Source organism: Asterias rubens, chromosome 2, assembly GCF_902459465.1.
Source record: "Asterias rubens chromosome 2, eAstRub1.3, whole genome shotgun sequence".
In the NCBI taxonomy this organism is placed as follows: Eukaryota; Metazoa; Echinodermata; class Asteroidea; order Forcipulatida; family Asteriidae; genus Asterias; species Asterias rubens.
This window is the reverse complement of record NC_047063.1, coordinates 20,684,783-20,712,422: the sequence shown is the minus strand read 5'-3', so window position 1 is coordinate 20,712,422 and position 27,640 is coordinate 20,684,783. Positions and strand designations below refer to the sequence as shown.

At 38.7% G+C, this 27,640-nt stretch overlaps 1 protein-coding gene across 1 annotated transcript; it reads right to left on the bottom strand.

The window, feature by feature from the left end:
- Positions 1-496: 496 nt before the first annotated feature.
- LOC117307242 (leukotriene A-4 hydrolase-like) lies at positions 497-27,313 on the bottom strand. The gene is made up of 16 exons (XM_033791930.1): positions 27,150-27,313; positions 22,044-22,183; positions 19,819-19,939; positions 16,800-16,868; positions 16,344-16,501; positions 15,966-16,038; positions 14,788-14,928; positions 12,302-12,325; positions 9,128-9,284; positions 7,833-7,858; positions 6,198-6,342; positions 5,290-5,393; positions 4,462-4,532; positions 3,327-3,477; positions 2,408-2,595; positions 497-812 (listed from the first exon to the last, which is right to left on the bottom strand). Exons 1-16 carry the CDS (start codon positions 27,306-27,308, stop codon positions 680-682), a joined length of 1,860 nt encoding a protein of 619 aa, XP_033647821.1. The 5' UTR covers positions 27,309-27,313; the 3' UTR covers positions 497-679.
- Between the last annotated feature and the right edge of the window lie 327 nt (positions 27,314-27,640).

Here is a 27,640-nt window from a genome sequence, read left to right as displayed (position 1 = left end):
TATGTACTGTAAGATGAATGGGCAACGATGAAATAAATGTTAATTAATAATTAATAAAATAACTGGTTAATACGTTTTAACATGCTAAAACTGAGACGAAAATTATTACTTTTACTCTTTTCTCAAAAACTAAAGCACCTCAGTAAGTAAAATTTCAAGGGAAGCTTTCTACTATCATAATCTTCAAACTGTGTAAGTTTAATGTAAATCTGTGGACATAGTGTTTTTTTTAGTTTTTTTGAAAAAGTACATATACCCCTTTAACCAGCCGTTTGAAAACATTAAATTACTGGTTGAGTTTGTGTACAGTTGTAAACATGTACGTGTACATTGTGTAGATGCATATATCACATGTTATCATACCTGGTATTGTTATCAAAACTCATTATTATTTAACGAATGGCGTATTGTATGACCAGGGGTCGATTTCACAGTTAAGACTAGTTCTAACTTAGGACTAGTCCTAGGAGATATAAAAAATGTATGGCTAGTCCTACGTTAGGACAAGTAACTTGTCCTGCCTTGAGATAAGACTAGTCTTTCAACTCTTTGTGAAATCCACCCCTGGTTCTGATTAGACCCGAGTATTTTAATAATTCATATTTAGATGTAGTGATTATGTCTGTTAGCTTTGTTAGACAAATCCAACCAAAGCTGATGCTTACAATGATCCTACAGTTCATACACTGGACTGTTGTCCTTCCAGCAGGTCTTTCTCTACCATGGCGGCTGTTATAGGGTGCATATCTGCTTTGTGTTGATGGAACCTCGCAATGGCTTGGTCGCGGGCAACTCCAAATTTGAACAGATCCCTTTAAAGAGAAAACAGTTGGAAGAGAAGTGAAACATGGCATTAATATTGGTTTTAAAGGGCGATACAAAACACAAACGTCCACAGATTTACATTAAACTTACATGGCTTAAAGATAATGATGGTAGAAAAAAGCTTCCCTTAAAATATTACTTGCTGAGGTGCTGTAGTTTTTGAGAAATGAGTAAAACAATTTCACAAAAATAATTTCGACATGTAAAACAGATTTTTACTTGACTCTCCTGAAAACATTGCTTTGTGATTTTCAAATTTTTTTTTCTCCAAAAATTTACAACTAGGGAAGTAGCCTTGCTCAAGGCAGTCGAGTTATTCACTCCGAAAAAAAGACCGCCGCTGTATAAAAAAAAAACGTATTCACTGTGCGTAACATCGCACGACACGATGCCCCCGTACACTATGCGCATGCGGAGGCTGTCAGGCCGACAGCCTTGTAGGGTCTGTGTTGAAGCCACTGACCTCATTACTATAATAAGCGAAGAGTTCCCACGGTCAGCTCATTACCATAATGCCCGCGAAATACGAGACATGTCTACATCACACACCACCACCCTGGACGCTCAGCGAGCATGATAGGCATGCGTGATTGGACGTCAAAATGAATAATTCATTTGCCTCACATCCTGTGTTGTCTGATAGGTCTGACGAAAGATATACATATTCATGGGCTGCATACTAGCATATCCGAGAGCCCCCCAATTTTTTCCACTAGTGGAAATTTTTCAATACAACACATTAAACCCGGAAGTTACAGACCCGACAAGGCTGTCGGCCCGACGGCCTCCGCATGCGGTTAGTGGTACGAGTGCGGATGACTTGTGTGCACAGTAGTCGTACGATGTGAGTGTGTATACGGGTGGGTCATGCGGTGTGATCGCATGCACCACGCACAGGGTATACGGGTGGGTTTACAGCGGCGTCTTTTCTGAGCGAATAATGCGACTGCCTTGAGCAAGGCTACTAAGGAAGCTGAAACTTCTGCAGGTAGATTATATTACTATACATCTTCATTGAGTAGGGATTCATGTCATGGAACATGGCCAACAAAAGGTGGCAAGACCCTTTAATGCATGGTGAGGTATCGGTGTATAATTCTGGTTTCCAGTGACACCCTGTGAGCTGTGCAGATCGTCTTGAAAAAGGTGTACGGTTTTTCGGTGGCATAACCGAGGCCCCCCCCCCCCCTCCTCCTCCCCCAAGACATCAATCTGCAGGGGGGCATTGTTGGTGAGTGATTTATACACCGTCAAAATCAGAAGTCTGTACTTAATCTTGTACTTCTTACTACATGTTGATGTACATGGAAGTTTACTCTAGTATGTCAATTCACATGCAAACATTCAATGGAGACTTTTGAGACGCTGACGGCACCAGACATACATGTAACAGCCCTTTTTTGCGGCTCTGAGCGTGCGCGCACATGTTCAGTTTTGTGCGCGTCTGAGCACGCACATTACTGGCAATGAACTGTGAAAAATGACCGTCCAGAAGTCTCCCATAATGACTGCTGAATAAAAACAGTATCCAACACAAGGCGAACAAAATCAAGAATTAAACTGGAAGATCTCCCAGTCTTACCCAAAAAGTATTCTGGCAAATTTCAGTCTGCCCCACTTGACGGCAAAGTCCAGGGCCTGTGGTATGATCGGCTGGTACTCTGCCCGAATACACAGCCGGTACCAGCGAAATTTGATCTCAGCATTGCCACTAGCTCCGAGCTTATAACAGTCCTTCATTGACTCGATGTGCTGCAGACTTAGCGGTGGCTAATCGGCAAAACAAAAAGACAAAATAGTTTGATCAGTTTTACACCAGAATAAAAAAATAAAAAAGTTTTTTTTTTTTGGGGGGGGGGGGGGGATAGCAATAAGCCTTTTTTAAGGTATGGCGGACGTGATAGGAGTGTACTGTTTGGTCTCGGTTTATGCAGACAAATTTATCCAAACCTTATATTGTTTAAGCATTGTGTCCGCCATATCTCAAAAAGGCTAATTGGAATACACATTCTGAGAAACTTTACTGTCGGTTACGCTTCTCAGATTCAAATTTTGGAGGATAAAAACTAATTTTTCTCAAAATGTGTTATACTATCGAAAGCTGCTGTAGGCTTCTTATCAAGTAAGTTTCTATTGCCATTCATAAAAGTTAAACAATGGGTCTTTAATTTAAATTCAAAACAAATAAATAAATAAACATCCCATATTGCTTTCAATGCTTCACTTCAAAACAAGATTCCCGGTCAGGTCGGTGTTGTGGTGTCTTGCCTTGTCCTTTCACCCCTGTTCGTATCCCATCGGCGGCACTATGTGGATTGGGTTTACAGTCCTTACCTGACTGCATTGGTTATAATAAGAGCGTTGAGAATAAATATCAAAATCAAAATCAAAGACCTCTTTGGATTTTCTCCCTAAGTTTTTACGTGGTAGCCATTTTAGGGGGATGTTTGTGTCCCCAATCCCTTTCCCTCTCTAGGGTGTGCTACTCAAGCACCACCTACCTCTAACAGTAGCAGTGACAAAGTTTCAACGACCTGTTTAGAGGTCAGCAGCTTGAGATCCTCCGAGCTGAAGCTGTGGAGGTCAGTGGACGACGAGTGACACCAACGCTGACAGAGATCTAAGCATCCACTACTCAGTGATGTATCATAGCTGTGAACAAAATCCACAGATTTGGGGTTTCAAACACCATTTTGTGAACAGCGTAAATGTTCTACTTCATGGCACAAGGTTTGTAAAGGGAAGGTATATACAACTGTACCTTTGGTAATAACTCCAAAAATTTACGGCAGTTACAACTTTTGGTCAAAAGCCTTTATCAGCTTTCGGTAGTATGAAGCATTTTGAAAAACACTTCACTTCAAAGTAATGTGGCTAAACATATAAACAGTTATACGTTTTTACGCCCCGAAATTTGAATCTGAGAAGCGTTACTGTCAGTAACTTACAGATTACGGATGTTTTCTTCCTGCAGAGACATAACCGCCCCCGAATTTATGGTGATATCTCAAAAACATGACCATCTTTTGAAATACAATTTTTCACAAGTTAGTTTTATTGTACACAGCTACATTTATATAGGATTAAAACAACCGAACAGTTAAAAAAAAAAAAAAGGGTATACTTTGCCTTTAAGTTAAAGGCAGTGGACACTATTGGTAATTACTCAAAATAATTATTGGCATAAAACCTTTCTTGATTACAAGAAATGGGGAGAGGTGGATGGTATAAAACATTGTGAGAAACAGCTCCCTCTGAAGTGCCATAGTTTTTGAGAAAGAAGTAATTTTCCACGAATTTTATTTCGAGACCTCAGATTTAGAATTTGAGGTCTCGAAATCAAGCATCTGAACGCACACAACTTTGTGTGACCATGGTGCAACACGGGTGTTTTTTCGTTCATTAATATCTCACAACTTTGACGACCGATTGAGCTCAAATTTTCACAGGTTTGTTATTTTATGCATCTGTGGAGATACATCAAGTGTAAAGACTAGTCTTTGACAATTACCAATAGTGTCCACTGTCTTTAAACATTGCGGCTGAAAATGTTACTACTCCGTGAATAGAATGAGTTCACTTCAAATACTTTGTTTCCCTTGGGAATTGGGATCTGTTTACTAAATGCACACATACCTTGGTTTGATAGGGGGCATCCCAGGTTGAAAGAACCAAGCATCCCAGTCCACATCGTCAAACACAGATTGCTGAAACAAACAAAATAAGTAGAATATTCATTTTGGTTTTCCCCTTACACAGAGCTAGCTGCCAACCTTCAATTATTGAGAAAATTAGTATTCTGAAGCATGAAAATCAGTATTCTGCCAATGAAATCAGTATTTTTCTGTGCGGCACTACTCGACTACCCGACTACCCTTTTAATTTTTTATGGAGAGAAAAAACCCGGAAATCAACAATTTCTGTAAAAAAAAATTGTTTAAACAACCACGCTGGTGATAAAATGCATTGCATCTTTATCACAACATTTAACTTCGCACAATAACGCCGCAAAAACAAAAAGTTCAATGTTTTTTTTCATTTATTGTCACACACAAACTAAAGAGATAGCAAAGACTAATAGCTTGTAAGTTTATGATACAGGGTTAAACAATAAACTCAAATCAGTTAAAAAGAAATACTGAAAATGCCCTCTGACGTCCACACGCTTGGTTGTTCCTCGCTCCTACAAAAAGGCTGGAGACAATCTATTCTTCAATGCAGCTCCTAAGCTTTGGAACCAGCTGCCCTGTGAAGTCAGAGAAGCAGTGCCTACTTCGGTCCCTCAAAACGTTTTTGTTTCCCACTGAGAGCAACTAGTAGTTTTTCTTTTGCTATGTTTTCTACTGATGTTATTACGTCTTTCTTGTGAGACGCTGTGTTCATTGTAGAGCGCCATAGAAATGTTTACTATTATTATTATTATTATATTTCCATCAATTACAAAAAAGCTTGAATTGTTTTTACCTTATCTTGGAAGTAGGAGAGGAGGTAATCTTTGAAGTCTTGGGTTGTAATACTTTGATGCTTGAACTTCTGAATGTAGGAACGCAAGAACTCCTCAAACTCATCTAGTAGGAAAGACGGAACTGACAACTTGAATTTAGCAGAGCGAGGCAGAGGTACACTTGGATTAAAGACACTGGACACTATTGGTAATTGTTAAAGACCAGTCTTTTCACTTGGTGTATCTCAACATATGCACAAAATAACAAACCTGTAAAAGTTTCAACTCATTAGTCCTCGAAATTGTGGGATAATAATGGAAGAAAAAACACACTTGTCACACGAAGTGGCGTGCTTTCAGATGCTTGATTTCGGGACCTCAAAATCTAATTCTGAGGTCTCGAAATCAAATTCGTGGAAAATTACTTCTTTCGCAAAAACTAAGTTACTTCAGATGTAGCCGTTTCTCAAAATGTTTTATACTATCAACAGCTCCCCAATACTCGTTACCAAGCAAGGTTTTATGCTAATAATTATTATGAGTAAGTACCAATAGTGTCCACTGCCTTTAAAGAGGAAGGGAACTGACAAAATTCAATTTGATTACAATTATTGTAATTACTTTTCATGAGAGAAAGCCCTTATACGAGTGGGGTTGAAACTTAAAGTCTCTAAAATACCCGCTTGTTAAAATGGAGTTAGTTGCCATTACTTAATGAGTCTAACGAATCCAGAACATTTGATGATATACAACTTAATTCTGAGCAATATGGGTCATTAATTTGTTGTATGTGGATGTTTTGGTACATAACTGACTGTTTCAGAGTGAATTTGAAACATTGATTTCAACAGCTGATTGATATTTTCATTCCAATGAGGAATTTTTTTTCAGTCATAATTAAAACATTAGCTTCTAGACAATTCCATACCTTTACATCCAACTAGGGTCTCCAGGTAAAACAGTAGTGTGGAACCTTTCTCATATGGCACCGCTGAGAAAGCATCATCAGGGTTGACCCCCTTTAGAGAAGGAATGAGATTCGTATACCCATGGGTTACACCAAATCTCTCCACCTGCAAAGAAATGCGGCAACATTTTGGATATCTTAGTTATGTTATATATTTTTGTTTCGTATAATAATAATCAATAATAATTATTTGGGAAGCTATTCATCCTTACTCACTGCTTAGAGCTGAGTTGCGAAGGACGCGGCTACAACGTGTTCAAAGAAGCAGGCATGTTGTTCACAATAAGCCATTTGTGTGTGAAGTTTGAATATTGTCTGGAACAATGACATGCTTGATCACAAGTAAACACTTAAATTTGAATTCCTCAAACAATCAAGGGCGCCTTTGGCAGCCAGCCATATCAACCCATTATGACCACGGAGCACAGCCAGAGATCGCAACTGTGTTTGATCAAGCATGTCATTGTACCAGATAATATTCAGACTTAACACGCAAATGGCTTATTGTGTAAAACAGCCCAATCAGAAAGTGACCAATGTGGTATCTGGTACATGTAGGTAAATCAACTGGTACACTGTAGCCCTGGTGGTCTTACACTTATGTACTACAGTGACGTCCTGGATATCAGGGTACATTTCTGGGGCGAAAAATTTCCACTAATTTCATATATCATCATATATTCTTCACAAGTCCGTCATTTTCATGAAATATTGCAGCTCCCAACGTTAAGGAATACGTGTGTACACAAGACGCGCAAATCTTGCGTTGCGTTTGCGTGTTAACACTGTGCAGTCAAGATACGGAGACCTATAATTCATGCGTCTTGCATCTTGTATCTTGCACACGAATGTATACGCGTACGCGCGCACAGCAGCAGACAACTCTGTGAGAAAACGATCAAAACGGGAATTTTTTAATGTTGGGAGCTGCATTATTTCACGAAAATGACATATTTGTGAAGAATATAATACGACGGCCAAAACCCACCGCAGAATAATGTATGCCGCCATATAATGTGAATCTGTTGAAATTAGTGGCTTGTTGCAGGTAAGATTTGAGTTATGAAGTTATGAAGCTTTGAAAAGTTTCCCCCCCAGAAACGGGCCCTAATACAGATAGGACTATGTATCTGTGTACAGAGGAAGAGTCCTATATAGGGCTAGGTACACTGTAACTCAGAGTAGAAAGTAAAGTTTCTTGGTGTATACCATGTATATGCGGGAAGAATACAAACTGAGTAACTGTGCAGAGGTTTAAAGGACTTGGGTTCATTTACATTAAACTTACAGGTTTTGAGGATAATGATAGTGGAAAGCTTCCCTTCAAATATTACTTACTAAGGTTCTGTAGTTTTTGAGAAATGAGTAAAACAAGTCACACAATAATTTTCGTCTTTGTGAGACGAACATTATTTTAGCATGTAAAAACCCATTAACCAGTTATTATTTACCATAATAAATAGCATAACTGGTTAATAGACTTTTACATGCTTAAACTGAGACGAACATTTTTCAAAGCATTTTGACTTTTTTGAAAACCCACTTTTGAAAGGAGAAACAGAACTGTTTTGTGGTAAAGTACCTACTTTTACTTACCCCATTTTGCAAGTCTTTCCATCCACCTAAAAAGGATTACAAGATAAGGATTTGACAATGAATTGTTTTGAATAATAAAACGGACTATCCCCCAACAACTTAACCCTTTAATTTCCAAAAACTCAATTACCCAATTGGCCATAACATGATGCGATTATGTTTTCCCTGCTAAAATTTCACTTCTTCACACGTACACCTTAGATGACAATTCCTCACAGGAGTTTTCCCTTATGAATCCTTGCTACAGTGCTTTTCTAACCTAACCCCCACCCCTACCAAGCTGCACCCACCCAATGTTCTTCCGACCCCCCATAAGGTACATCCTAGCAGCACAATCCCAATCACACCCTTTCATCACTAACCCTAAACCCCAAGCTACACCCCATTAACACCCCTATTACACACTCAATCATCAAACCCATTACAATCAGCTACACAACCATTTTTTCCCCAATCCCAGGCAACACCCCAGCAACACGACACTCAGATTTCTCCTAACTTTTAACAACCCATATCCCAGTTACATTAACAAATCCACAAACTAGGCTACACCCAGCAACACCTTTACTTCACCGAACTAACTTCTTTACATCATTCAAGTATCAATACCAATTTACACTTTAAAAACACTGGACACTATTGGTAATTGTCAAACACTAGTCTCCACAGTTGGTGTATCTCATCTGTATGCATAAAATACCAAACCTGTGAAAATTTGAGCTCAATCGGTCGTCGAAGTCGCGAGATAATAATGATAGAAAAACACCCTTGTCGCACCATGGTCACACGAAGTTGTGTGCTTTCAGATGCTTGATTTCAAAACCTCGAATTCTAAATCTGAGGTCTCGAAATCAAATTCGAGGAAAATTACTTCTTTCTCGAAAACTAGGTCACTTCAGAGGGAGCCGTTTCTCACAATGTTTTATACTATCAACCTCTCCCCATTACTCATAATCAAGAACGGTTTTATGCTAATAATTATTTTGAGTAATTACCAATAGTGTCCACTGCCTTTAACATCAACGTATCATCCACCACCCAAGTATTAGGCCCATGTCACACGAGGCAATTTAAAGGCAACCAGTTCCAGCCTCCAACATGTCCAAGAGGAAAAGGCAGTCACATTTGAGTGTTCACATCTTGGGAATCGTAAGACATTGTTTGACAAGTAATACTCATGTGCTCCAAGATGATCTTGTAGCATGCACTGCAGTTGGTTGCCTCCAAGTTACCTCATGTGACAAGGCCCTTACACTCAACACCAAGATTACACTAAGGCAAAAGTATTTAATTACCAATGGCTTCAAAGTGCCTTTGTTTTTCTCCATGCATCCTGGCGGCAATCTTCCTCTCCACAAAGACTGTGAATCCCTCATTCAGCCAGAAATGTTCCCAACTGCAGTTTGTGACTAGGTTGCCCGTCCAACTGTGGGTAATCTCATGGGCTACAACCTGAAATCATTTAGGATAGGACAGGTAGGGTCATTTAAAATTAATACTGAAAATAGAGAACGGTTTCGGCTCACAAGTCCAAACATTGATAATACACAAAATAAAAAACTTGTTCAAAGCCAGCATCTCGAGTACAGTAATGCATCATGAAATCTTTTACTCTACACAAAAGTTGTAAGAAGATATTGTAAGAAAAAAAAAACACTGATGCACGAAAAAAGTTTTTTTTTTGAATAAAATACTTTAGTGAGACAATTCTTGCTCAAAACTTCAGAGGGAGCAGTTTCTCACAATGTTTTATACTATCAATAGCCCTACATTACTCGTTACCAAGTAAGTGTTTGTGCTAACAATTTTTTTTTCTGAGTAATTACCAAAAGTGTCAAATGGCTTTAAATTGACATACAGGCTGTCTAAATCATTCACTGTCATAAAATCTGTTAAAATCTTTTAAAATGCAAACGACTGATAATTCATCCTTGGCTGACAACAGAAAGGTCTGAAACAAGGAAACAAGGAACCAAATTTTAGATGCTTCACTGTCCAACTTGGATGAAAGAAATGGTTGGAACGATGGCACTTCAACTTTCAGGCAACCTCTGCATCTTAAAGAAGTAACAGTTAACTTTAAATACGGGTACAACCCTGAGTGCAAATTTCTTTTGGAGGAAGCATCTGCTCTGAAAAAGAGCCAGTGTGGACTGGATGTTTCGATAAAGTGTACATGTACTCTGCTCGTCTTCACTAGAGTGCATGCAGGAGACGAGCAGAGTAAACTGTTCCAAGCGTAGAGGACCACACCGGCTCTATTCAAAGCCTATACACCTATCCGGGCGCGCACCGGGCATGCAAGTGTTGAACACACCACGCCAATTGCTGCGATGTCATCAGTGGCTAGATTATGCACAAAATGACACAGCAGTTGTAAATTTGTGGCGCTACCATTTTTTCCCGTCGGATTGGTGTATACTCCTCCAAAGAGAATTTATAGATAGTTGTTTGTACCCACAAGTTTACTTTTTACAGTAACTTTTGTTTTTTTAAATCAATGCAAATCTTCAAACTTCATCTGCAGCTATAGATAGCAATGAGCTTATGAGATCATCAGTGCTTAAAGGCAGTGGACACTATTGGTAATTGTCAAAGACTAGTCTTCACAGTTGGTGTATCTCAACATATGCATAAAATAGCAAACCTGTGAAAATTTGAGCTCAATCGGTCATCAAACTTGCGAATTAATAATGAAAGAAAAAATACCCTTGTCACACGAAGTTGTGTGCATTTACTAGATGGTTGATTTCGAGACCTCAAGTTCTAAACTTGAGGTATCGAAATCAAATTCATGGAAAATTACTTTTTCTCAAAAACTATGGCACTTTAGAGGGAGCCATTTCTCACAACGTTTTATACCATCAACCTCTTCCCATTACTTGTAACCAAGAAAGGTTTTATGGTAATAATTGTTTTGAGTAATTACCAATAGTGTCCACTGCCTTTAAGTATCCAAATAATAACAGCTGGTTAAGTGTGGTGTCCAATGAAACCACAGATGCCTCATTAGCCAACTAATATTCAACTGTTTCAAATGTCAAGCTTAACAACTGCTATAGGGTTTTTGCGGTCATGAACCCAAAGATGCCTCATTAGTTAACTCCGTAAAGCTCACAAGCCTTTGTAAACATAGACACAAGGACACTCGTGAAACCATGGTATAACAGAAACACTAGGAGTGGCCTGTACTTTTTTTACGATATGTGCTTTTGGTTCTTTAATGAGCACTATACCAGTCCTTGTACGGGGTACGGCTTAATTATGTCCTGAAGCATGTGAAGTATCTTGCTTAAAGGCACTGGACACCTTTGGTAATTGCCAAAGACCAGTCTTCTCACTTGTATCTAAACATTGCATAAAATAACAAACCTTTGACAATTTGAACTCAACTGGTTGTCAAAGTTGAGAATAATGGAAGAAAAAACGACTTGTCGCACGAATTGTGTGCTTTCAGATGACTTGAATTGTCTTGATTCAATTCAAATATTTTAATGAGAAATAACTTATTTTAATGAGAAATAACTTATTTCCCAAAAACGAAATCAAATTCGAGGAAAATTACTTCTTTCTCGAAAACTTTGGCACTTCAAAGGGAGCCGTTTCTCACAATGTTTTATATGTTCAACCTCTCCCCATTACTCGTCCCAAAGAAAGGTTTTATGCTAATAATTATTTTGAGTAATTACCAATAGTGTCCACTGCCTTTTAAGTATCCAAATAATAACAGCTGATTAAGTGTGGTGTCCAATGAAACCACAGATGCCTCATTAGCCAACTAATATTCAACTGTTTCAAATGTCAAGCTTAACAATTACTATAGGGTTTTTGCGGTCATGAACCCAAAGATGCCTCATTAGTTAACTCCGTAAAGCTCACAAGCCTTTGTAAACACAGACACAAGGACACTGGACACTATTGGTAATTGTCCAAGACCAGTCTTCTCACTTGGTGTATCTCAACATATACGCATAAAAATAACAAACCTGTGAAAATTTGAAGGTCAGCGAATATGCAAGATAACTATGAAAGAAAACAAAACCTTGTCACATGAAGTTGTGTGCTTTCATATGCTTGTTTTCGAGCCACAAATTCTAAATCTGAGGTCTCAAAATAAAATTCGTGGAAAATTACCTCTTTCTCAAAAACTACATCACTTCAGAGGGAGTCGTGTCTTACACTGTAATATACTATCAACCTCTCCCCATTACTCGCTACCAAGTAAGGATTTATGCTAATAATTTTTTTGAGTATTTTACAAGTGTCCACTGCCTATAATGATGAATTGTATTCTTTGCAATTATAGTGAAACTCCACTGAACTAAGCTACTGCTATTAACAGCCATGATATTCTAAGAAAGATGTGCGCTCCACAGGACACTGAAGCAGAAACTTTTGTAAAGGGTATAATATTGATGGAGACTACAAGGCCAATGTTGTACTTTGTAAACTTAAACCTGTATACTTACATTGGCAAGGGATCTGTCTCCAGCCTGTTAAAAGGAGAACAATTTGAACATAATTACACTTATAATAATATTTATAAAAAAATATAAAAAAAATTCCATGTCACAAAGACATCACAAAACGCTGTTCAAATACAAATCAAACAACTATTAAGAAATACACTATTATAGGTTCTTCTTCTTTGTTCCCCACATCTCTTGTTGTTAAAGATGCTATGTCAGATTTTTGGCCGATTTGACCCAAAAATTTGATGGGGGTTGAGAAAGTTACAAGCTTTCATTTGAGCCATTGCTCGAAAAAGTCCGCCAATTATGGAAGTGTCGTGGCCGAGCCGTTAAGATCACCGAATTCAAACTCTGGTGTTTCTGATCAGCGGAGTGATGGTTCGAATCCCCAGCCGTGACACTTGTGTCCTTAAGCAAGACACTTGACCATTGCTTCGTCCTTCGGATGGGACGTAAAGCCGTTGGTCCCATGTGTTGTGTTACGCATGTAAAAGAACCCAGTGCACTTATCGAAAAGAGAAGGGGTTCGCCCCGGTGTTCCTGGTTGTGGCTGCTTAATGCGCCGTAGCACCTTGTAAACCCTTATAAGGTGCTAACTAATTGGGTCTCAAAATTCATCACTGCAATAACCTATCTTTCTGGAAGTTTGTATACACTCTGCGCCTTGAGTACCTTGTTTGGTAGATACGTGTGCTATACAAGACTCCGATATTATTATTATTAATTATTAGTAGCAGTAAAATAAAGTGCTCAAAATTAGTTTTTGTCGGGATCTCGACAATATATCACGTGACCAATTCTTATGTGTTTTATAAGAAACGTTTTAAATTTTTGTCATGGTTCCTGACCATTAAAAGTAAAAGTTAAACTTTTTTTCATTAGAGCGGGTGATACTCTTTGAAATACCAGTCACTCAAAAAAAAATCAATTTTTTAATGTTTGGGGCCAAAAATTCTGACATAGCATCTTTAAACAAACCCCATTCCCCTACCTACACAGAGTAGCATGGCCGAGCGGTTAAGAGCACCGAACTTAAGCTCTGGCATGTCTGGTGTTTCTGTTCAGCAGAGTGTGGGTTCGAATCCTGATCGTGACACTTTGAGCAAGACACAGTTAAAATTATTTGCTTCTCTCCACCCATATTTGTTGTACAGGCAGTATACTGAACTTGAAGGTTTAAAATTAAACCATTCAAGCGAGATGGGTGAGGCAGCTTACAGCCTAGCGGTCTTGAGCACCGGATTCAAGCTCTGGTGTTTCTGATCAGTGGGTTCGAGTCCTGGTCATGACAAGACACTTAACCACATTTGTTTTGTAAAGTTGCGGAGGGTAGTTATCTCTGCTCTATTAGCCAGGCTTAACATGAATAGATACCCAAGCCTACAACCGTATGGACTGTAAAGGGGGGGGGGAGCCCTGTTTCAGCCCCAGGAGTCGGTGGCAATAGACGACGTGACCTATGTTTACATTCAAACCGCCCTCTGTTGACAAAACACTACATACGTCATGTTTCGCCGGGCACTGAGTTGCGTAGTCAAAGTAAGATTGCATACACTTTCTAGCTGGCTGCCAAAACACAAAGGTTTTGCCCGGCGGTATGCACGCGAATCATGTTATGGTTTTCGTGTGACGTCAGAGGTCACATCGTCTATAGCCCCTGGAAAAATAGTTGATTTTAGCCCACACCTTATTAGGCCTTGTGTGTATGGCGACGTGAAAAATTTATTTTTAAATTGTAGTGCATTCTAAGAATAGGATTCTCAGACCAGAGCCTTGCATGTGGATTTTGTTTTCAAACCCTAGCTGATTGCACAGGTTTTCCCCATTGGACATAATTGGAGTTTTCCTACCAGATATAAAACTTAAAGGAACACGTTGCCTTGGAACGGTCGAGTTGGTTTTTGAAAAGCGTTTGTAACCGTTTGTTATAAAATGCATTTTGGTAAAAAGATGTTGTGAAAGTAGAATACAATGATCCACACAAACATGCCTTTAAATTGCACGGTTTTCCTTTTACCTCATCGACGAACACGGTCGGCCATTTTTGGAAGTCAAAATTTGTGTGGATCATTGTATTCTACTTTTAAGACACCTTTCCAACCATAATATGCATTTTATAAAAAAACGGTTACAAACGCCAACTCGTCCGATCCAAGGCAACGTGTTCCTTTAACATTTCTTTTCAGTTCCTATTCATCCTGTTATTGCAAAAAATAGTTAATTGCCTGGCGTTTTGACCCTAGCAGAGTCTTTCTCAAAAACATTTCAACATTACAGCAGAGTCTTTCTCGAAGGATTCTTTTTCGAGAAAGATTCTGCTTGGGTCGAAATGTCATGCCATTAATTTTTTTTTTACATTTATACCAAAAAAGGTCTTTTTGATTGGTAAGCAGTTTGAAACGGCTATTCTATTTTCTCATCTTGTTACAGGACTAATTGTGCCGTGTGATGAACAAAAAAATAACTTTAAAAAAAGTACTTACCAATAAAGTTGCTGTGACAAACGTAAGGCAGGGATTTTCCATTCCACCATAGGGGAAGGATGGCGGGAGTATGAGAAGGTCATACTGCCCCCAGACATAAGGGCCCATCAGCTCCTCGGCTATCGACAACATCTCCTCCGTCTTGAAAACAGAAGTTATTTTGGAGTGAAAATTTTACATCAATGGAATTTGAAATGCAACCTCTGGATGAACATGCCGACAAATGAGCTACATGTATCTATCCCTATGAAGAGAGAAAACAGAACATTAAGCATTCGGTTTTCAGCGCTGTCAGTAGTCATGTAAACTGTCTGACTTCGAAACAGGAAGACGACTACCCAAGCAAGAGTCCAGCTGGAACCCAAGCTGGAACCAAAGCTGGAACCAAAGCTGGAACCCAAGCTGAAACCCAAGCTGAAACCCAAGCTGGAGCCCAAGCTGGAGCCCAAGCAGGAGCCCAAGCTGGAACCCAAGCTGGAGCCCAAGCTGGAGCCCAAGCTGGAACCCAAGCTTGAGCCCAAGCTGGAACCCAAGCTGGAGCCCAAGCTGGAACCCAAGCTGAAATCCAAGCTGGAACCCAAGCTGGAGCCCAAGCAGGAGCCCAAGCTGGAACCCAAGCTGAAGCCCAAGCTGGAGCCCAAGCTGGAACCCAAGTTTGAGCCCAAGCTGGAACCCAAGCTGAAGCCCAAGCTGGAGCCCAAGCTGAAGCCCAAGCTGGAGCCTAAGCAGGAGCCCAAGCTTAATCCCAAATTGGAACCCAAGCTGAAGCCCAAGCTGGAGCCCAAGCTGAAGCCCAAGCTGGAGCCTAAGCAGGAGCCCAAGCTTAATCCCGAATTGGAACCCAAGTTGGAACCCAAGCTGGAGCCCAAGCTGGAGCCCAAGCTAGAGCCCAAGCTGGAGCCTAAGCTGGAACCCAAGCAGAAACCCAAGCTGGAGCCCCAGTTGGAACCCAAGCTGAAGCCCAAGCTGGAACCCAAGCTTGAGCCCAAGCTGGAACCCAAGCTGGAACCCAAGCTGGAACCAAAGTAGGAGCCCAGGCTGAAGCCAAAGCTGTACCCCAGCCTATAAGCTGTCGATAAAAAAATACCCTACCACAGCTGCTAGGCATGTCTACTGACACAAGGCATGCAGAATTTTTGATATACCAATTAACAAAAAAGTTCAGAAACATTACACACCTCAGCGAATTCATAAGCTCCCTCGTCAACATTCTCCTTCTCAGACCACACTTTAGAACGAGGACCAATCGTCCTTAAAAAACAATCAATCAGTAAGAGCAATATCAAGAAAAAGCACTGTGCTGTGAATACTTCATAAAGATGGTTTGCAAGACTCACTCTCATTAAAAAATTCAGGCCTGAAGCCTTTCTCAGGCATCTGAAAGCACACAAACTTGTGCAATAAGGTTTTTTTCTTTTCTTAATTTTTGTCAACTTTGATGACCAGTTGAGCCAAAATTTTCACAGGTTTTGATACACAAAGTGAAAGTGTCCATTGTGCATTGCCTTAAACTTGTCAGCCCCAGGAATCATTCAAACTTGTTTTCAAATACCAACCTGCTCTCTAGGAGTCCAACAACGATAGCGATGAGGTAGCTTGGAATCGGAACGGACTGCTTGAAGAGGAACGTCTTCTTTGAAGAATCCGATGGACACAGTTCATCTCCAAGCCGCTCCGCACTCATAAGGGCCACTAAATCTACAGGTACCGTCACCTAGATGAAGATGGTTCACAACCTGTTTTAATCTTATTTATTTAATTTTTAATTTTGATTATTTTATTTAATTCTATACACACAAGCCAAAATCCCCCGCTAACCTGTGAAGTATGATTGACGTAAGTGCAGCATTCCCTGCTTCCGCAAGCACTGTTTCTTTGTTTAAGTTACATGTAAGCGTAGCTATGAAACTGTGCCCAGGAATTCAAAAAGGCGAGTTATTTCAATTTTAAATAAATGTAAACAATATAAATTCGAAAGGAAACTTTGATTGTATCTCCCTGTTCAAACTGACCTTTGCCTCGTATGGTGCCTTGACTCCTGGGGTGTCTTGACAAGGTATCATGCTGCGTGCATGAATAGCCTGCAAAATAACGACACAATAACAGTGCAACATAATGACCAATGACATACATGTAAGAAGGATGCTGGTCCTCTCGTTAAAGTGAATGGGCATTCACTAAATGCAATCAGCAAAATCCAAAAGATGACGCCTACAAATTACCACTTGCACATGATTAATGTCAATCTTCCAATTAAAGCCATTGGACCCTTTCGGTAAACAGTATTGTCCAAGTCCCACACTTCGTGTATCACAACTTATATATAAAATAACAATCCTGTGGAAATTTAGGCTCAATCGGACATCGGAGTCGGGGGACAATAACGGGAAAACCAAATCCTGTTTTTTGCGCGTTTCGCCGTGTCATGACATGTGTTTATAACAAATCCGTAATTCTCGCTTACGAGAATTTATATTGTTTTACCGTTTTCTCAAAAAGTAAAGCATTTCATGGACTAATATTTCAAGAGAAGTCTTTCACCATTACCTTCTGTAAACCCTGTAAATTATTTGTGCTTTAAGCACTCCTCAATGCAATGAAATAGCACAACCCAGTTACTGTTTGAAGAGCAAGTGAATAACACGAGGCTGGCTAAATAATAATAATAAAGACATTTAAAATGAGCAAAAACATATTATATCCACTCAAACATTTGTCAAAGCACTAACAAGAAGAAAATTTATCAAAATTGGCGTGTCATAAGGTGTGTTTTCAGTTTGGTCTTGAAACTATCAACAGTCCCACATGTCTTCACCGAGTTGGAAAGTTTGTTCAACAAGCGAGGAGCGGCGGAAGCAAATGCTTGATCACCCCATGATCTTATTTGATTTTGAGACTGCTAGAGATAGATCACTGGAGGAACGGAGCCCTGAGCGAGATGGCTTATGGACATTGATGAGAGAAGCGATGTATTTAAGTGAGGAGAACCTCAACATGTTTAATGGAAGTTGGAAGGTAGGCCTATTTGTATTAATGAAAGGACTTTGTACGCATGTATGCAAAGGACTTTGTAAAGTATTCTACACAAGTTTCAAACAACAATACCAGATCCAACAATCTAGCCCTAGAAAATACAATAGTTAGTTATCTGATAAAAAAGACTTTCAAACAAAAAACCACAAGGGAAACTGACTGGGTTAATTTTAAGTGCCGCTCTAGTCAAATGTTCTTTGTTCAACCTGAAATCATTTTCAAATTTACCAAGTCAGTTTTCTTTGTGGTTTATTATTTGATATCTGAAATAAAAAGGTCGCAAACAGTTTACAAGTACATGTTAAACGGCGTAGAAAGTTCTTTTTCTTTATGTTCCGGTCTTGTAAAATAAATCTTGGTCGTGTAAAAATGTTAAACTACAGTCTTGAGTTTCCCCCCTAAATTTGAGCGAAAGTTCATGATGACACTGGATGACGCTGCAATCCAGCCTTGGCAGCCAATTCATACACAGCTGGACACAAAACACAATGTCCACAGACATAACAGATTAACTTTAAACTGACACAGTCTGTTTGAAGGTAATGATAGTAGAAAGCCTTACTTGCTGAGGTGCTATATATACATGTAGTTTTTGAGAAATGAGTAAAACAAGTCACGAAAATTATTTTAGCACATATAAGTATTTTCATGACACTGTTTTACTAGTTTCTCAAAAACAACAGCACCCCAGCAAGTATGCTTTCTACATGTACCATCATTATCTTCAACCCGTGTAAGTTAAATGTAAATCTGTGGACATTGTGTTTTGTGTTACCAAATGTACCAAAGATCCTTTGAACAGATTGGTTATTTTATGCATTGTTGGAAGACACTAATTGAAAATACTGGTCTTTGACAATGACCAAAGGTGTCCATTGCCTTTAATTGATCCAACCCTCATTAGCACTGAGCAGACTGACTGTCATTATCAATACAATACCTTCTCTTGATTGAAAGAGAGAAATCAAACCCGCACTATTAATCTTGTTGAAATTGACACTGAAAGTGTTAGCCAGTAGGGTGTCTGGGTGTCTTTTGGACACTACATAAACGTCATGCCTGGAATTTCACCATTGAAAGGGCAAGACCATTTTTATTTTGCAAAGGGCACTTCCATTGGAAAACTTAAAGTCAATTGGAAACTCTTAAAGGAGTACCAAGGCCAAGTCTAGCGGCCCGTGGTCTGTGTGTAATTCCAGGTCTGTGCACTGTAAACTGTTTATCTTAAAGGGGATTGGACTTTTATTTACGATATCAAATAATAAACCACAAAGAAAATTGACTACATGTAGGTAAATTTTAAATGCTGCTCTTCTAGTAAATTTGTCTTTGTTCAACCTCAAATCATTTCAAATTTACCTAGTCTGTTTTCTTTGTGGTTTATTATTTGATAATATCTGAAAATAAATGGTCGCATCCCCTTTAAGATAAACAGTTTACAAGTACATGTACATGTTAAACGGTGTAGAAAGTTCTTTTTTTTTATGTTCCGGTCGTGTAAAAATGTTAAACTACAGTCTTGAATGATTCTTCCTAAATTTGACCAGGTGTTGCTAAAGACAGCCTATAATTCAATTCATGATGACACTGGATGACGCTGCAATCCAGCTTTGGCAGCAAATTCAAACACAGCTGGACACAAAACACAATGTCAATAGATTTACCTTGAACTCACATGTAGGCCCTAATAGTTTTTGAGAAATGAGTAAAACATGTCATGAAAATAATTTTCGTCTCAGAAGACGAAAATTATTTTAGCATGTAAAACGTGTTTTCGTGACATTGTTTTACTCGAATTTCTCAAAAACTACATTCACCTTTTAATGTTTTAAGGTAAGCTTTCTACTATCATTATCTTCAAACAGGGTAAGTTTAGTCTAAATCTGTAGATAATGTGTTTTGTGTTAAAAAAAGTACCCAAGTCCTTTAACATTGAATTGAATGGGGAACAAATAAGATGGCCGCACCAAGGTCTACCGGGTGGTGAGGGTTGCCTACCTGACATTGACTGAAGAGATATGGGTGATTCTTGCCAGCGGTTTGCGATGGCTTCAACCATTGCAGAGCTAAGGCGCTTGGTGAAGTCTCATAGGTAATCCTGATCGTACACTCCGCCCCTCTGTAGGTAAAGACAAGGTTTACAACTGACAAAAGAGTTCTGCATCTGGCATGCTTTATAGGCTCTTTGAATCAAGATAAAGTACATCATTGACCATCAAGGCTTTAGCAAGGTTTTGGTGAAAGGGTATCAAAATTTGCTGGAAGTTTAAAAACTGGGTGTCCGATTGTACAATGTTCACTTTAATACATGTACATTTGTGTACAATAAAAACTTACATGCAACCGACAGAAAAAAACAAGTCTTCCCTAATTTAAATTACAGCAGACCTGGAATTACACACAGACCACGGGCCGCTAGACTTGGCCTTGGTACCCCTTTAAGAGTTTCCAATTGACTTTACGATTTTCCAATGGAAGTGCCCTTTGCAAAATAAAAATGGTCTTGCCCTTTCAATGGTTAAATTCCAGGCATGACGTTTATGTAGTGTCCAAAAGACACCCAGACACCCTACTGGCTAACACTTTCAGTGTCAATTTCAACAAGATTAATGGTGCGGGTTTGATTACTCTCTTTCAATCAAGAGAAGGTATTGTATTGATAATGACAGTCAGTCTGCTCAGTGCTGATGAGGGTTTGATCAATTAAAGGCAATGGACACCTTTGGTCATTGTCAAAGACCAATACTTTCAACTAGTGTATCCCAACAATGCATACAATGACAAATCTGCAGCTCTCTCTATTGCTCGTTACCAAATTAGTTTTTATGCTAACCATTATTTTGAGTAATTACCATGAGTGTCCAGGGGTCGAATTTCACTAAGAGTAAGGACTAGTCCTAACTCAGGACTAGTCCTTAAAGAGATATCAAAAACACACAGCTAGTCCTAAGTTAGTAGGACTAGTAACTCGTCCTAACTCGAGATAAGACTAGTCCTAACTCTTTGTGGAATCCACCCCAGTGCCTATAAGTTTTAAACTATCAAGAAACTTGATTTATGTACTTCTGAATCCAAGCAGAATGTAGTTTGCATCTGATTGAACTTGCGATGCCATTGTTAATACTTTTCTTCTTGTTAGCGCCTTGAGCACCCCTGGGTGGATATGTTTTGCGCATTATAAATGTCTTTATTATTATTATTTAGTAAAACACTAGGCTGCTAGGAGGCCTACATGATTGCCATAGATTACAGCAGCATGCACTAAGCTGGGTAGCCTTGCTCATGGCAGTCGAATTATTCACTCCGAAAAAAGACCGCCGCTGTAAAAACCCACCCGTATACACTGTGCGTAAAATGTGTGTAACCGACACGACACGACACGCTGTTGGGCCGACAGCCTTGTAGGGTCTGTGTTGAAGCCACCGACTCATTAATGTAATGAGCCCGAAGAAAGAGTACCCACGGTCAACTCATTACCATAATGCCCGCAAAAGACGAGAATCCATTGGTCAGTGGCGGAAGTCATGTTTACATCACACCACCACCACGGCAATCAGCAAGCATGATAGGGTCCAAAGGCAGTGATAAGGGAAGTGCGTGATTGGGCGTCAAAATGAATAATTCATTTGCTTCACTTCCTTTGTTGTCTGATAGGTCTTACGAAAGATATACATAATCATGAGCTGCATACTAGCATATCCAAGAGCCCCTCATTTTTTTTCCAATATTGGATTTATTTTTTTCAAGAAACACATTCAACCCGGAAGTTACAGACCCAACAAGGCTGCGGATACGTGGTACGAGTGCGAATGACTTCTGCACAATATTCGTACGGTGGGCGTTGAGCGATGTGACAGTGTGTATACGGTTGGGTCGTGCGGTGTGATTACGCAGACTACGCACAGTGTATAAGGGTGGGTTTACAGCGGCGTCTTTTCAGAGTGTAATGCGACTCCCTTGAGCAAGGCTATACGCTGGGAAAATGTGTCACGATACCTCAATTGCAATGTTGATTTGATACTTTTTTCTAAGCTGACAGCTTTTCCTGTTGAGATAGCTTACAGTACAGTTCAGCCCTACCAAAAAACCCAAAACCATCAGTCGGAGATTGTCTTTTGTTAAGTATTGTTTTGACACTGGAAAAACGCACAATTTGTTCACACTACCCCAGATATATAAAGTGTTTTATCAATAATGTCATGAATGTCATGATTTACTCTCACTTTGTTTGAGCACTTGAGGGAAGCTTTATACTTAGGGATGTACCAAGAGCCTTATCGGGTTCAGCCAGATGGAAGTCAAGCTTTTCGCCGGTCACTTCATCACACACGCTGAAGATTGTTAGATCTTTGGTGTCCAAAACCTGAAGAAAAAATCAAAACGATGTAAACTAATAATGCTTTTATTGTTGAAGTTATAAAGTCCCTGATTCTGCTACATAGTCATGATAGTGGAGTGGGTGAATTTTGGAAGCTAAATTGTATAGTGTAGTTTTTAAAAGTTTGTTTTAAAGGCAGTGGACACTATTGGTAATTACTCAAAATAATTATTGGCATAAAACCTTTCTTGGTGATGAGTAATGGGGAGAGGTTGGTGGTATAAAACAATGTGAGAAACGGCTCCTTCTGAAGTGCCATAGTTTTCGAGAAAGAAGTAATTTTCCACGAATTTGATTTCGAGACCTCAGATTTAGAATTTGAGGTCTCGAAATCAACCATCTTAATGCACACAACTTCGTGTGACAAGGGTGTTTTTTCTTTCATTATTATCTCGCAACTTTGATGACCAATTGAGCTCAAATTTGCACAGGTTAGTTATTTTATGCATATGTTGAGATACACCAACTGTGAACTACCAATAGTGTCCACTGTCTTTAAGCAAGTTGTCAGACACACAAGGCCTTCAAGGTGCGGGCTACAATTATTTTTTTCCAGAGGCTGTGTCCACCTCTTCCTGGTGCTGAAACAGGGTTACCCTTTTTACAGTCCATACGGATATCGTAGGCTTGGGTATCATCAATCCGAAGCCTGGCTAGTAGAGCAAAAAGCGCTAGATGTACCTCCCCCATTATAATACATACTAGTACCGGTATATAACATCATTGTTCACACAGTTCTAGCATGCACAATGCATCATTTCCAATAAAATAGATCACACAGTGACTTTAGGAGTTGGTCGGCAGTGAGTTTTGTGTGATGATGCATTCTAATCTCACTCAAAATTGTATCCACGTACAGTCCACGACATCAGAATTTTTTTCTTCAAACTTTCCATCCTATATCAGGGTAGATAATCTTGGTCTGGTGGGGAAATGGATTCTGCGACTGAACTTTGCAAATTAACATGATTAAGCGCATGTCGTTAGGTCAGGGCAACAAGGTCGAAACTCCACTTTCAGTTGTTCTGCGAAAATCACTTTTTAAGGTAATGTTACTTTAAGGTTTGGGCAGTTCTGGGTTTGGAGATATTTTAGACAATCACTAGCTATTTAAGACAAGTCCACTTGTACGTATAGTTGTGAAGACATACAGAGTAGATTTATATAAAACCTTTAAAGTAAACAAGTGTTGCCTTAATGCACCACCTAGACAGCTCAGATAATCTGACACCAAACTTCTACACATTCCATGTATACGCCACTAATGGGGTGACCGATCCTTCTTACACTCTGGCCCATCACTATGGAGCGAACTCCCCCCAAATCTCTGACAAGTCACTACTTATACCAGCTTCAAAATTCAATTCAAAACTTATGTTTGTGCTTAAATGTTTGTATATTGTCAACTTGCTTTGCATCTCTCCTGCGCCAGGAGTGTCTTTTACATGGCGCATTATAAGTGGCCACTATTATTATTTTTCTGATGAATTATCATGAAAATTATCACCTACATGTAAATTAACTTAGACACAGACTGCAACGTTCATGATTTTAGACTGGCTTACGAGCAGTCAACAGGGAAAAGTGTTACATGTAGGTTCTCAGTGCAACAAGGTTGAGTACAACTTCATATGTATAAGAATACCTAAATACAGCAACTCTCCAGGGCCCAATTTCATAGAGCTGCTAAGCACAAAAATTTGTTTAGCAGCTGTTTTTATCAAGGAAGAAGTTTCATGTTCAGCAAATTTGTGTGCTTAATTAGCAGCTCTATGAAATTGGGCCCAGATCAATTAGTTACGATTACATAACCCTGGATACTCAGCTAATTGTCAGAATGTTATGATTTCTGTAATTCTTGATCATCTAAAAGGCCAGTGTATTATGGGGCGCCGTTTGTCCATTAATTGTTTGACACTTTTAAGGCATGTTTTTACTATGGTTTACAGCAATTAGATGTAAACCATAGAAACTGTTGCCAAATCCTGTTATGGTTTACATACCAGTTAAGTATTTGTTGTGTATAAGTTTATGGTTTACAAACCATGAACATACAAAAAACATTTACAAATTGTGGTTCATAAACCAAGAAAATTTACGCATCTGAAAAACATGGTTAATAAACCATAAAAACTGAAGCATCAAATTCATGGTTTACAAATCATGGTTTATAAACCATGAAAATTGAGACATCTAAAAAACACGGTTTATAAACCATGAAAATTGAAGAATAAAAATCGTGGTTTACAAATCATGGTTTATAAACCTTATCAAATGAACCATAAAATCATGGTTTGTGACCATGGTTTATAAACCATGAAAATCGAGACTTCTTAAAAAACATGGTTTATAAACCATGAAAATCGAGACTTCTTAAAAAACATGGTTTATAAACCATGAAAATCGAGACTTCTTAAAAAACATGGTTTATAAACCATGAAAATTTACACATCTCAAAAATGTTGTTTGTAAACCATAAAAAAATGTGCGCTTACAAATCATGGTTTACAAACCATAAAAATGTGCTCACAAATCATGGTTTACAAACCATAAAAAATGTGCACTCAGAAATCATGGTTTACAAACCATAAAAAATGTGCACTCAGAAATCATGGTTTACAAACCATAAAAAGTGTGCACTCACAAATCATGGTTTACAAACCACAAAAAATGTGCACTCACAAATCATGGTTTATAAACCATGAAAACGTGCACTCAGAAATCATGGTTTACAAACCATAAAAAATGTGCACTCACAAATCATGGTTTATAAACCATGAAAACGTGCACTCAGAAATCATGGTTTACAAACCATAAAAAATGTGCACTCAGAAATCATGGTTTACAAACCATAAAAAATGTGCACTCAGAAATCATGGTTTACAAACCATAAAAAATGTGCACTCAGAAATCATGGTTTACAAACCATAAAAAGTGTGCACTCACAAATCATGGTTTACAAACCACAAAAAATGTGCACTCACAAATCATGGTTTATAAACCATGAAAACGTGCACTCAGAAATCATGGTTTACAGACCATAAAAAATGTGCACTCACAAATCATGGTTTATAAACCATGAAAACGTGCACTCAGAAATCATGGTTTACAAACCATAAACAATATGCACTCAGAAATCATGGTTTACAAACCATAAAAGTGTGCACTCACAAATCATGGTTTATAAACCATAAAAACGTGCACTCACAAATCATGGTTTACAAACCATAAAAAATGTGCAGTCAGAAATCATGGTTTACAAACCATAAAAAATGTGCACTCACAAATCATGGTTTATAAACCATGAAAACCTGCACTCAGAAATCATGGTTTACAAACCATAAAAAATGTGCACTCAGAAATCATGGTTTACAAACCATAAAAAGTGTGCACTCACAAATCATGGTTTATAAACCATAAAAACGTGCACTCACAAATCATGGTTTACAAACCATAAAAAATGTTCAGTCAGAAATCATGAACAAAACTTTACGCAACTGCATAAGTCCACTTACGCAACTTTATACTGTTATAGCGTAATTTGCGCTACAAATTTATGGTCGAGTTTCTGCCGATTTCACGAAAGTTAAGCCACGTCTGAAAGTGGCGCAAGTCTGAAAGTTGCACCACAAACATTTCACAACTTACGCACTCGACTTTGATGGCGCAAGTATTTACTGCCATCGGCACAGCGTGTTTTCATGGGTTAGCCTACGCTATTCCTTGGGCAGCGACGACGGTTCAGTGCCGAAATGCATTTCATTCTTTCTTTTAGCGGAAACAAAACAAAAACATAGTCATCAGCCATTGGTTTACAAGTACGTTTTACTGTAAAGGAAACCACACATTTTTTAATGAAATAAACAGTAAAATCGGCCATGATTTGGAGGGTCATTATAACCAGTGACTGTCTGTTGGAGTTGGAATTCCCACCATAAACACAATTTCAGTAAATACTTTCGTCATTCATTGTTTATTTGTCAATCATGAACTCATCGGTCCCGATCAACAGCCCCCCATTCACAAATCAACCCTGATTTTTTTCATTTCCGTCAAACTATCATCATCATTAGACCATGTAAGTTTTATGTAAATCTGTGATCTTCATGATTTTTGTTTCTTACCAATTCTGTAACGTTCCTTTAAATGCATTTTTTAATTAAATTTATTTTTCATTTATAGGCTAAATATTGTTTTATTTATTGCAGCAAAATATATAACAGTTTTTTTTTTTATCGTTCAGTAATAATAGTAATAATTTTTTAATAGTAATAATTTATTAAACTTATTATTGCGCTCTCTCCAGGACCAGCCTGTTCGAGAGCGCATAACAGTTTAACACAATTCCAGTATTAAAAAAAATTATGAAAATTAATCCATACGAAAACAATTAAATTACATCAAAAATCCATTAAAAAGTTACAGCAATCCATTAAAGGTTACAGCAAAAAAACAAAAATCCATTAAAAAGATAGAGCAAATAACAATCAGTAAAAATTACAACAAACCATTTGAAAAAAAATAATTCAAGGCCCAACCCCCACCCACCAAAAAATACAAAAATTAAAATATAAAAATTATCAAGAATTGTTTTAAAACTACAATCATAAAGATATTAGCTAAATTTAGCTGCCAGAATATTTGGAGAGAATTCGTTTCATTTTGTTGAAAGGATTTGCTGTTGTAAAAGTAGGACCCAAATAAAAGCCCTAAAACTAGCTGCATGCGTACAGTGTTTTGAAAGACCCAGTAACTGAGGTGCTGTACTCTTTTTTTTTCCCGAAATTTGTCATTATAATTTATAAATACCACGCCCCATGCCAGTTACTGGGTCTACGTTCGATTCAATACACTAAATTAACTATACAACATACAGACGATCTGACGTTAGTCCGGAAATCTGGAAACTAGTTAACTAGTTAGTTTGTTATAAAAGTAAACATTTTCTCACCAACTTGGCAACATCGTTGCCCAGAGTTCGGACAGCTACTTGGACAGACCCATTAATCTTCCTCTCTGAGAAATTAATGTCCCAATCAAGGCTCAGTTTGGTGGTTACTACTTGTTGACGATCGGAAAAAGAGCAGAAGTCCGCTTTGCTGTCCGCCATGATTGTTGGGAGCCATCAGTTCGCGCGAGAGCAGTGATCTCGCGAGACCACTATCTCAGCGCGTGGGGCCGATTTAACGACTTGTCCACAAGTCTAGGCGCTATACGATCTTTGCTAAAAACTAACCTCTACAGCGGTTCGGAACTTTTCGTGTGCTCTCGGAGTTTGGGGAGTTGTTACATAAGAGTGAACAAACCACTAGGACCTGGTTGTTAATGATTTCATGTCTAAAAGATGCATGTACTGCTTCAGACCTCTTTATTCAAGTTTATAACACCCCTTACTAGTATTCTCCCTGCTCATTGGTTTAGAGCGCGTCACATGACATGTCT

Coding starts and splice junctions, on each gene's coding strand:
- LOC117307242 (XM_033791930.1), bottom strand. CDS start 27,308: ATGGCGGACAGCAAAGCGGACTTCTGCTCTTTTTCCGATCGTCAACAA. Junction 2,596..3,326: donor TGTCACTGCTACTGTTAGAG/GTAGGTGGTGCT, acceptor TTTGCCGATTAG/CCACCGCTAAGTCTGCAGCA. Junction 813..2,407: donor TTTGCCAGAATACTTTTTGG/GTAAGACTGGGA, acceptor TTCTCTTTAAAG/GGATCTGTTCAAATTTGGAG.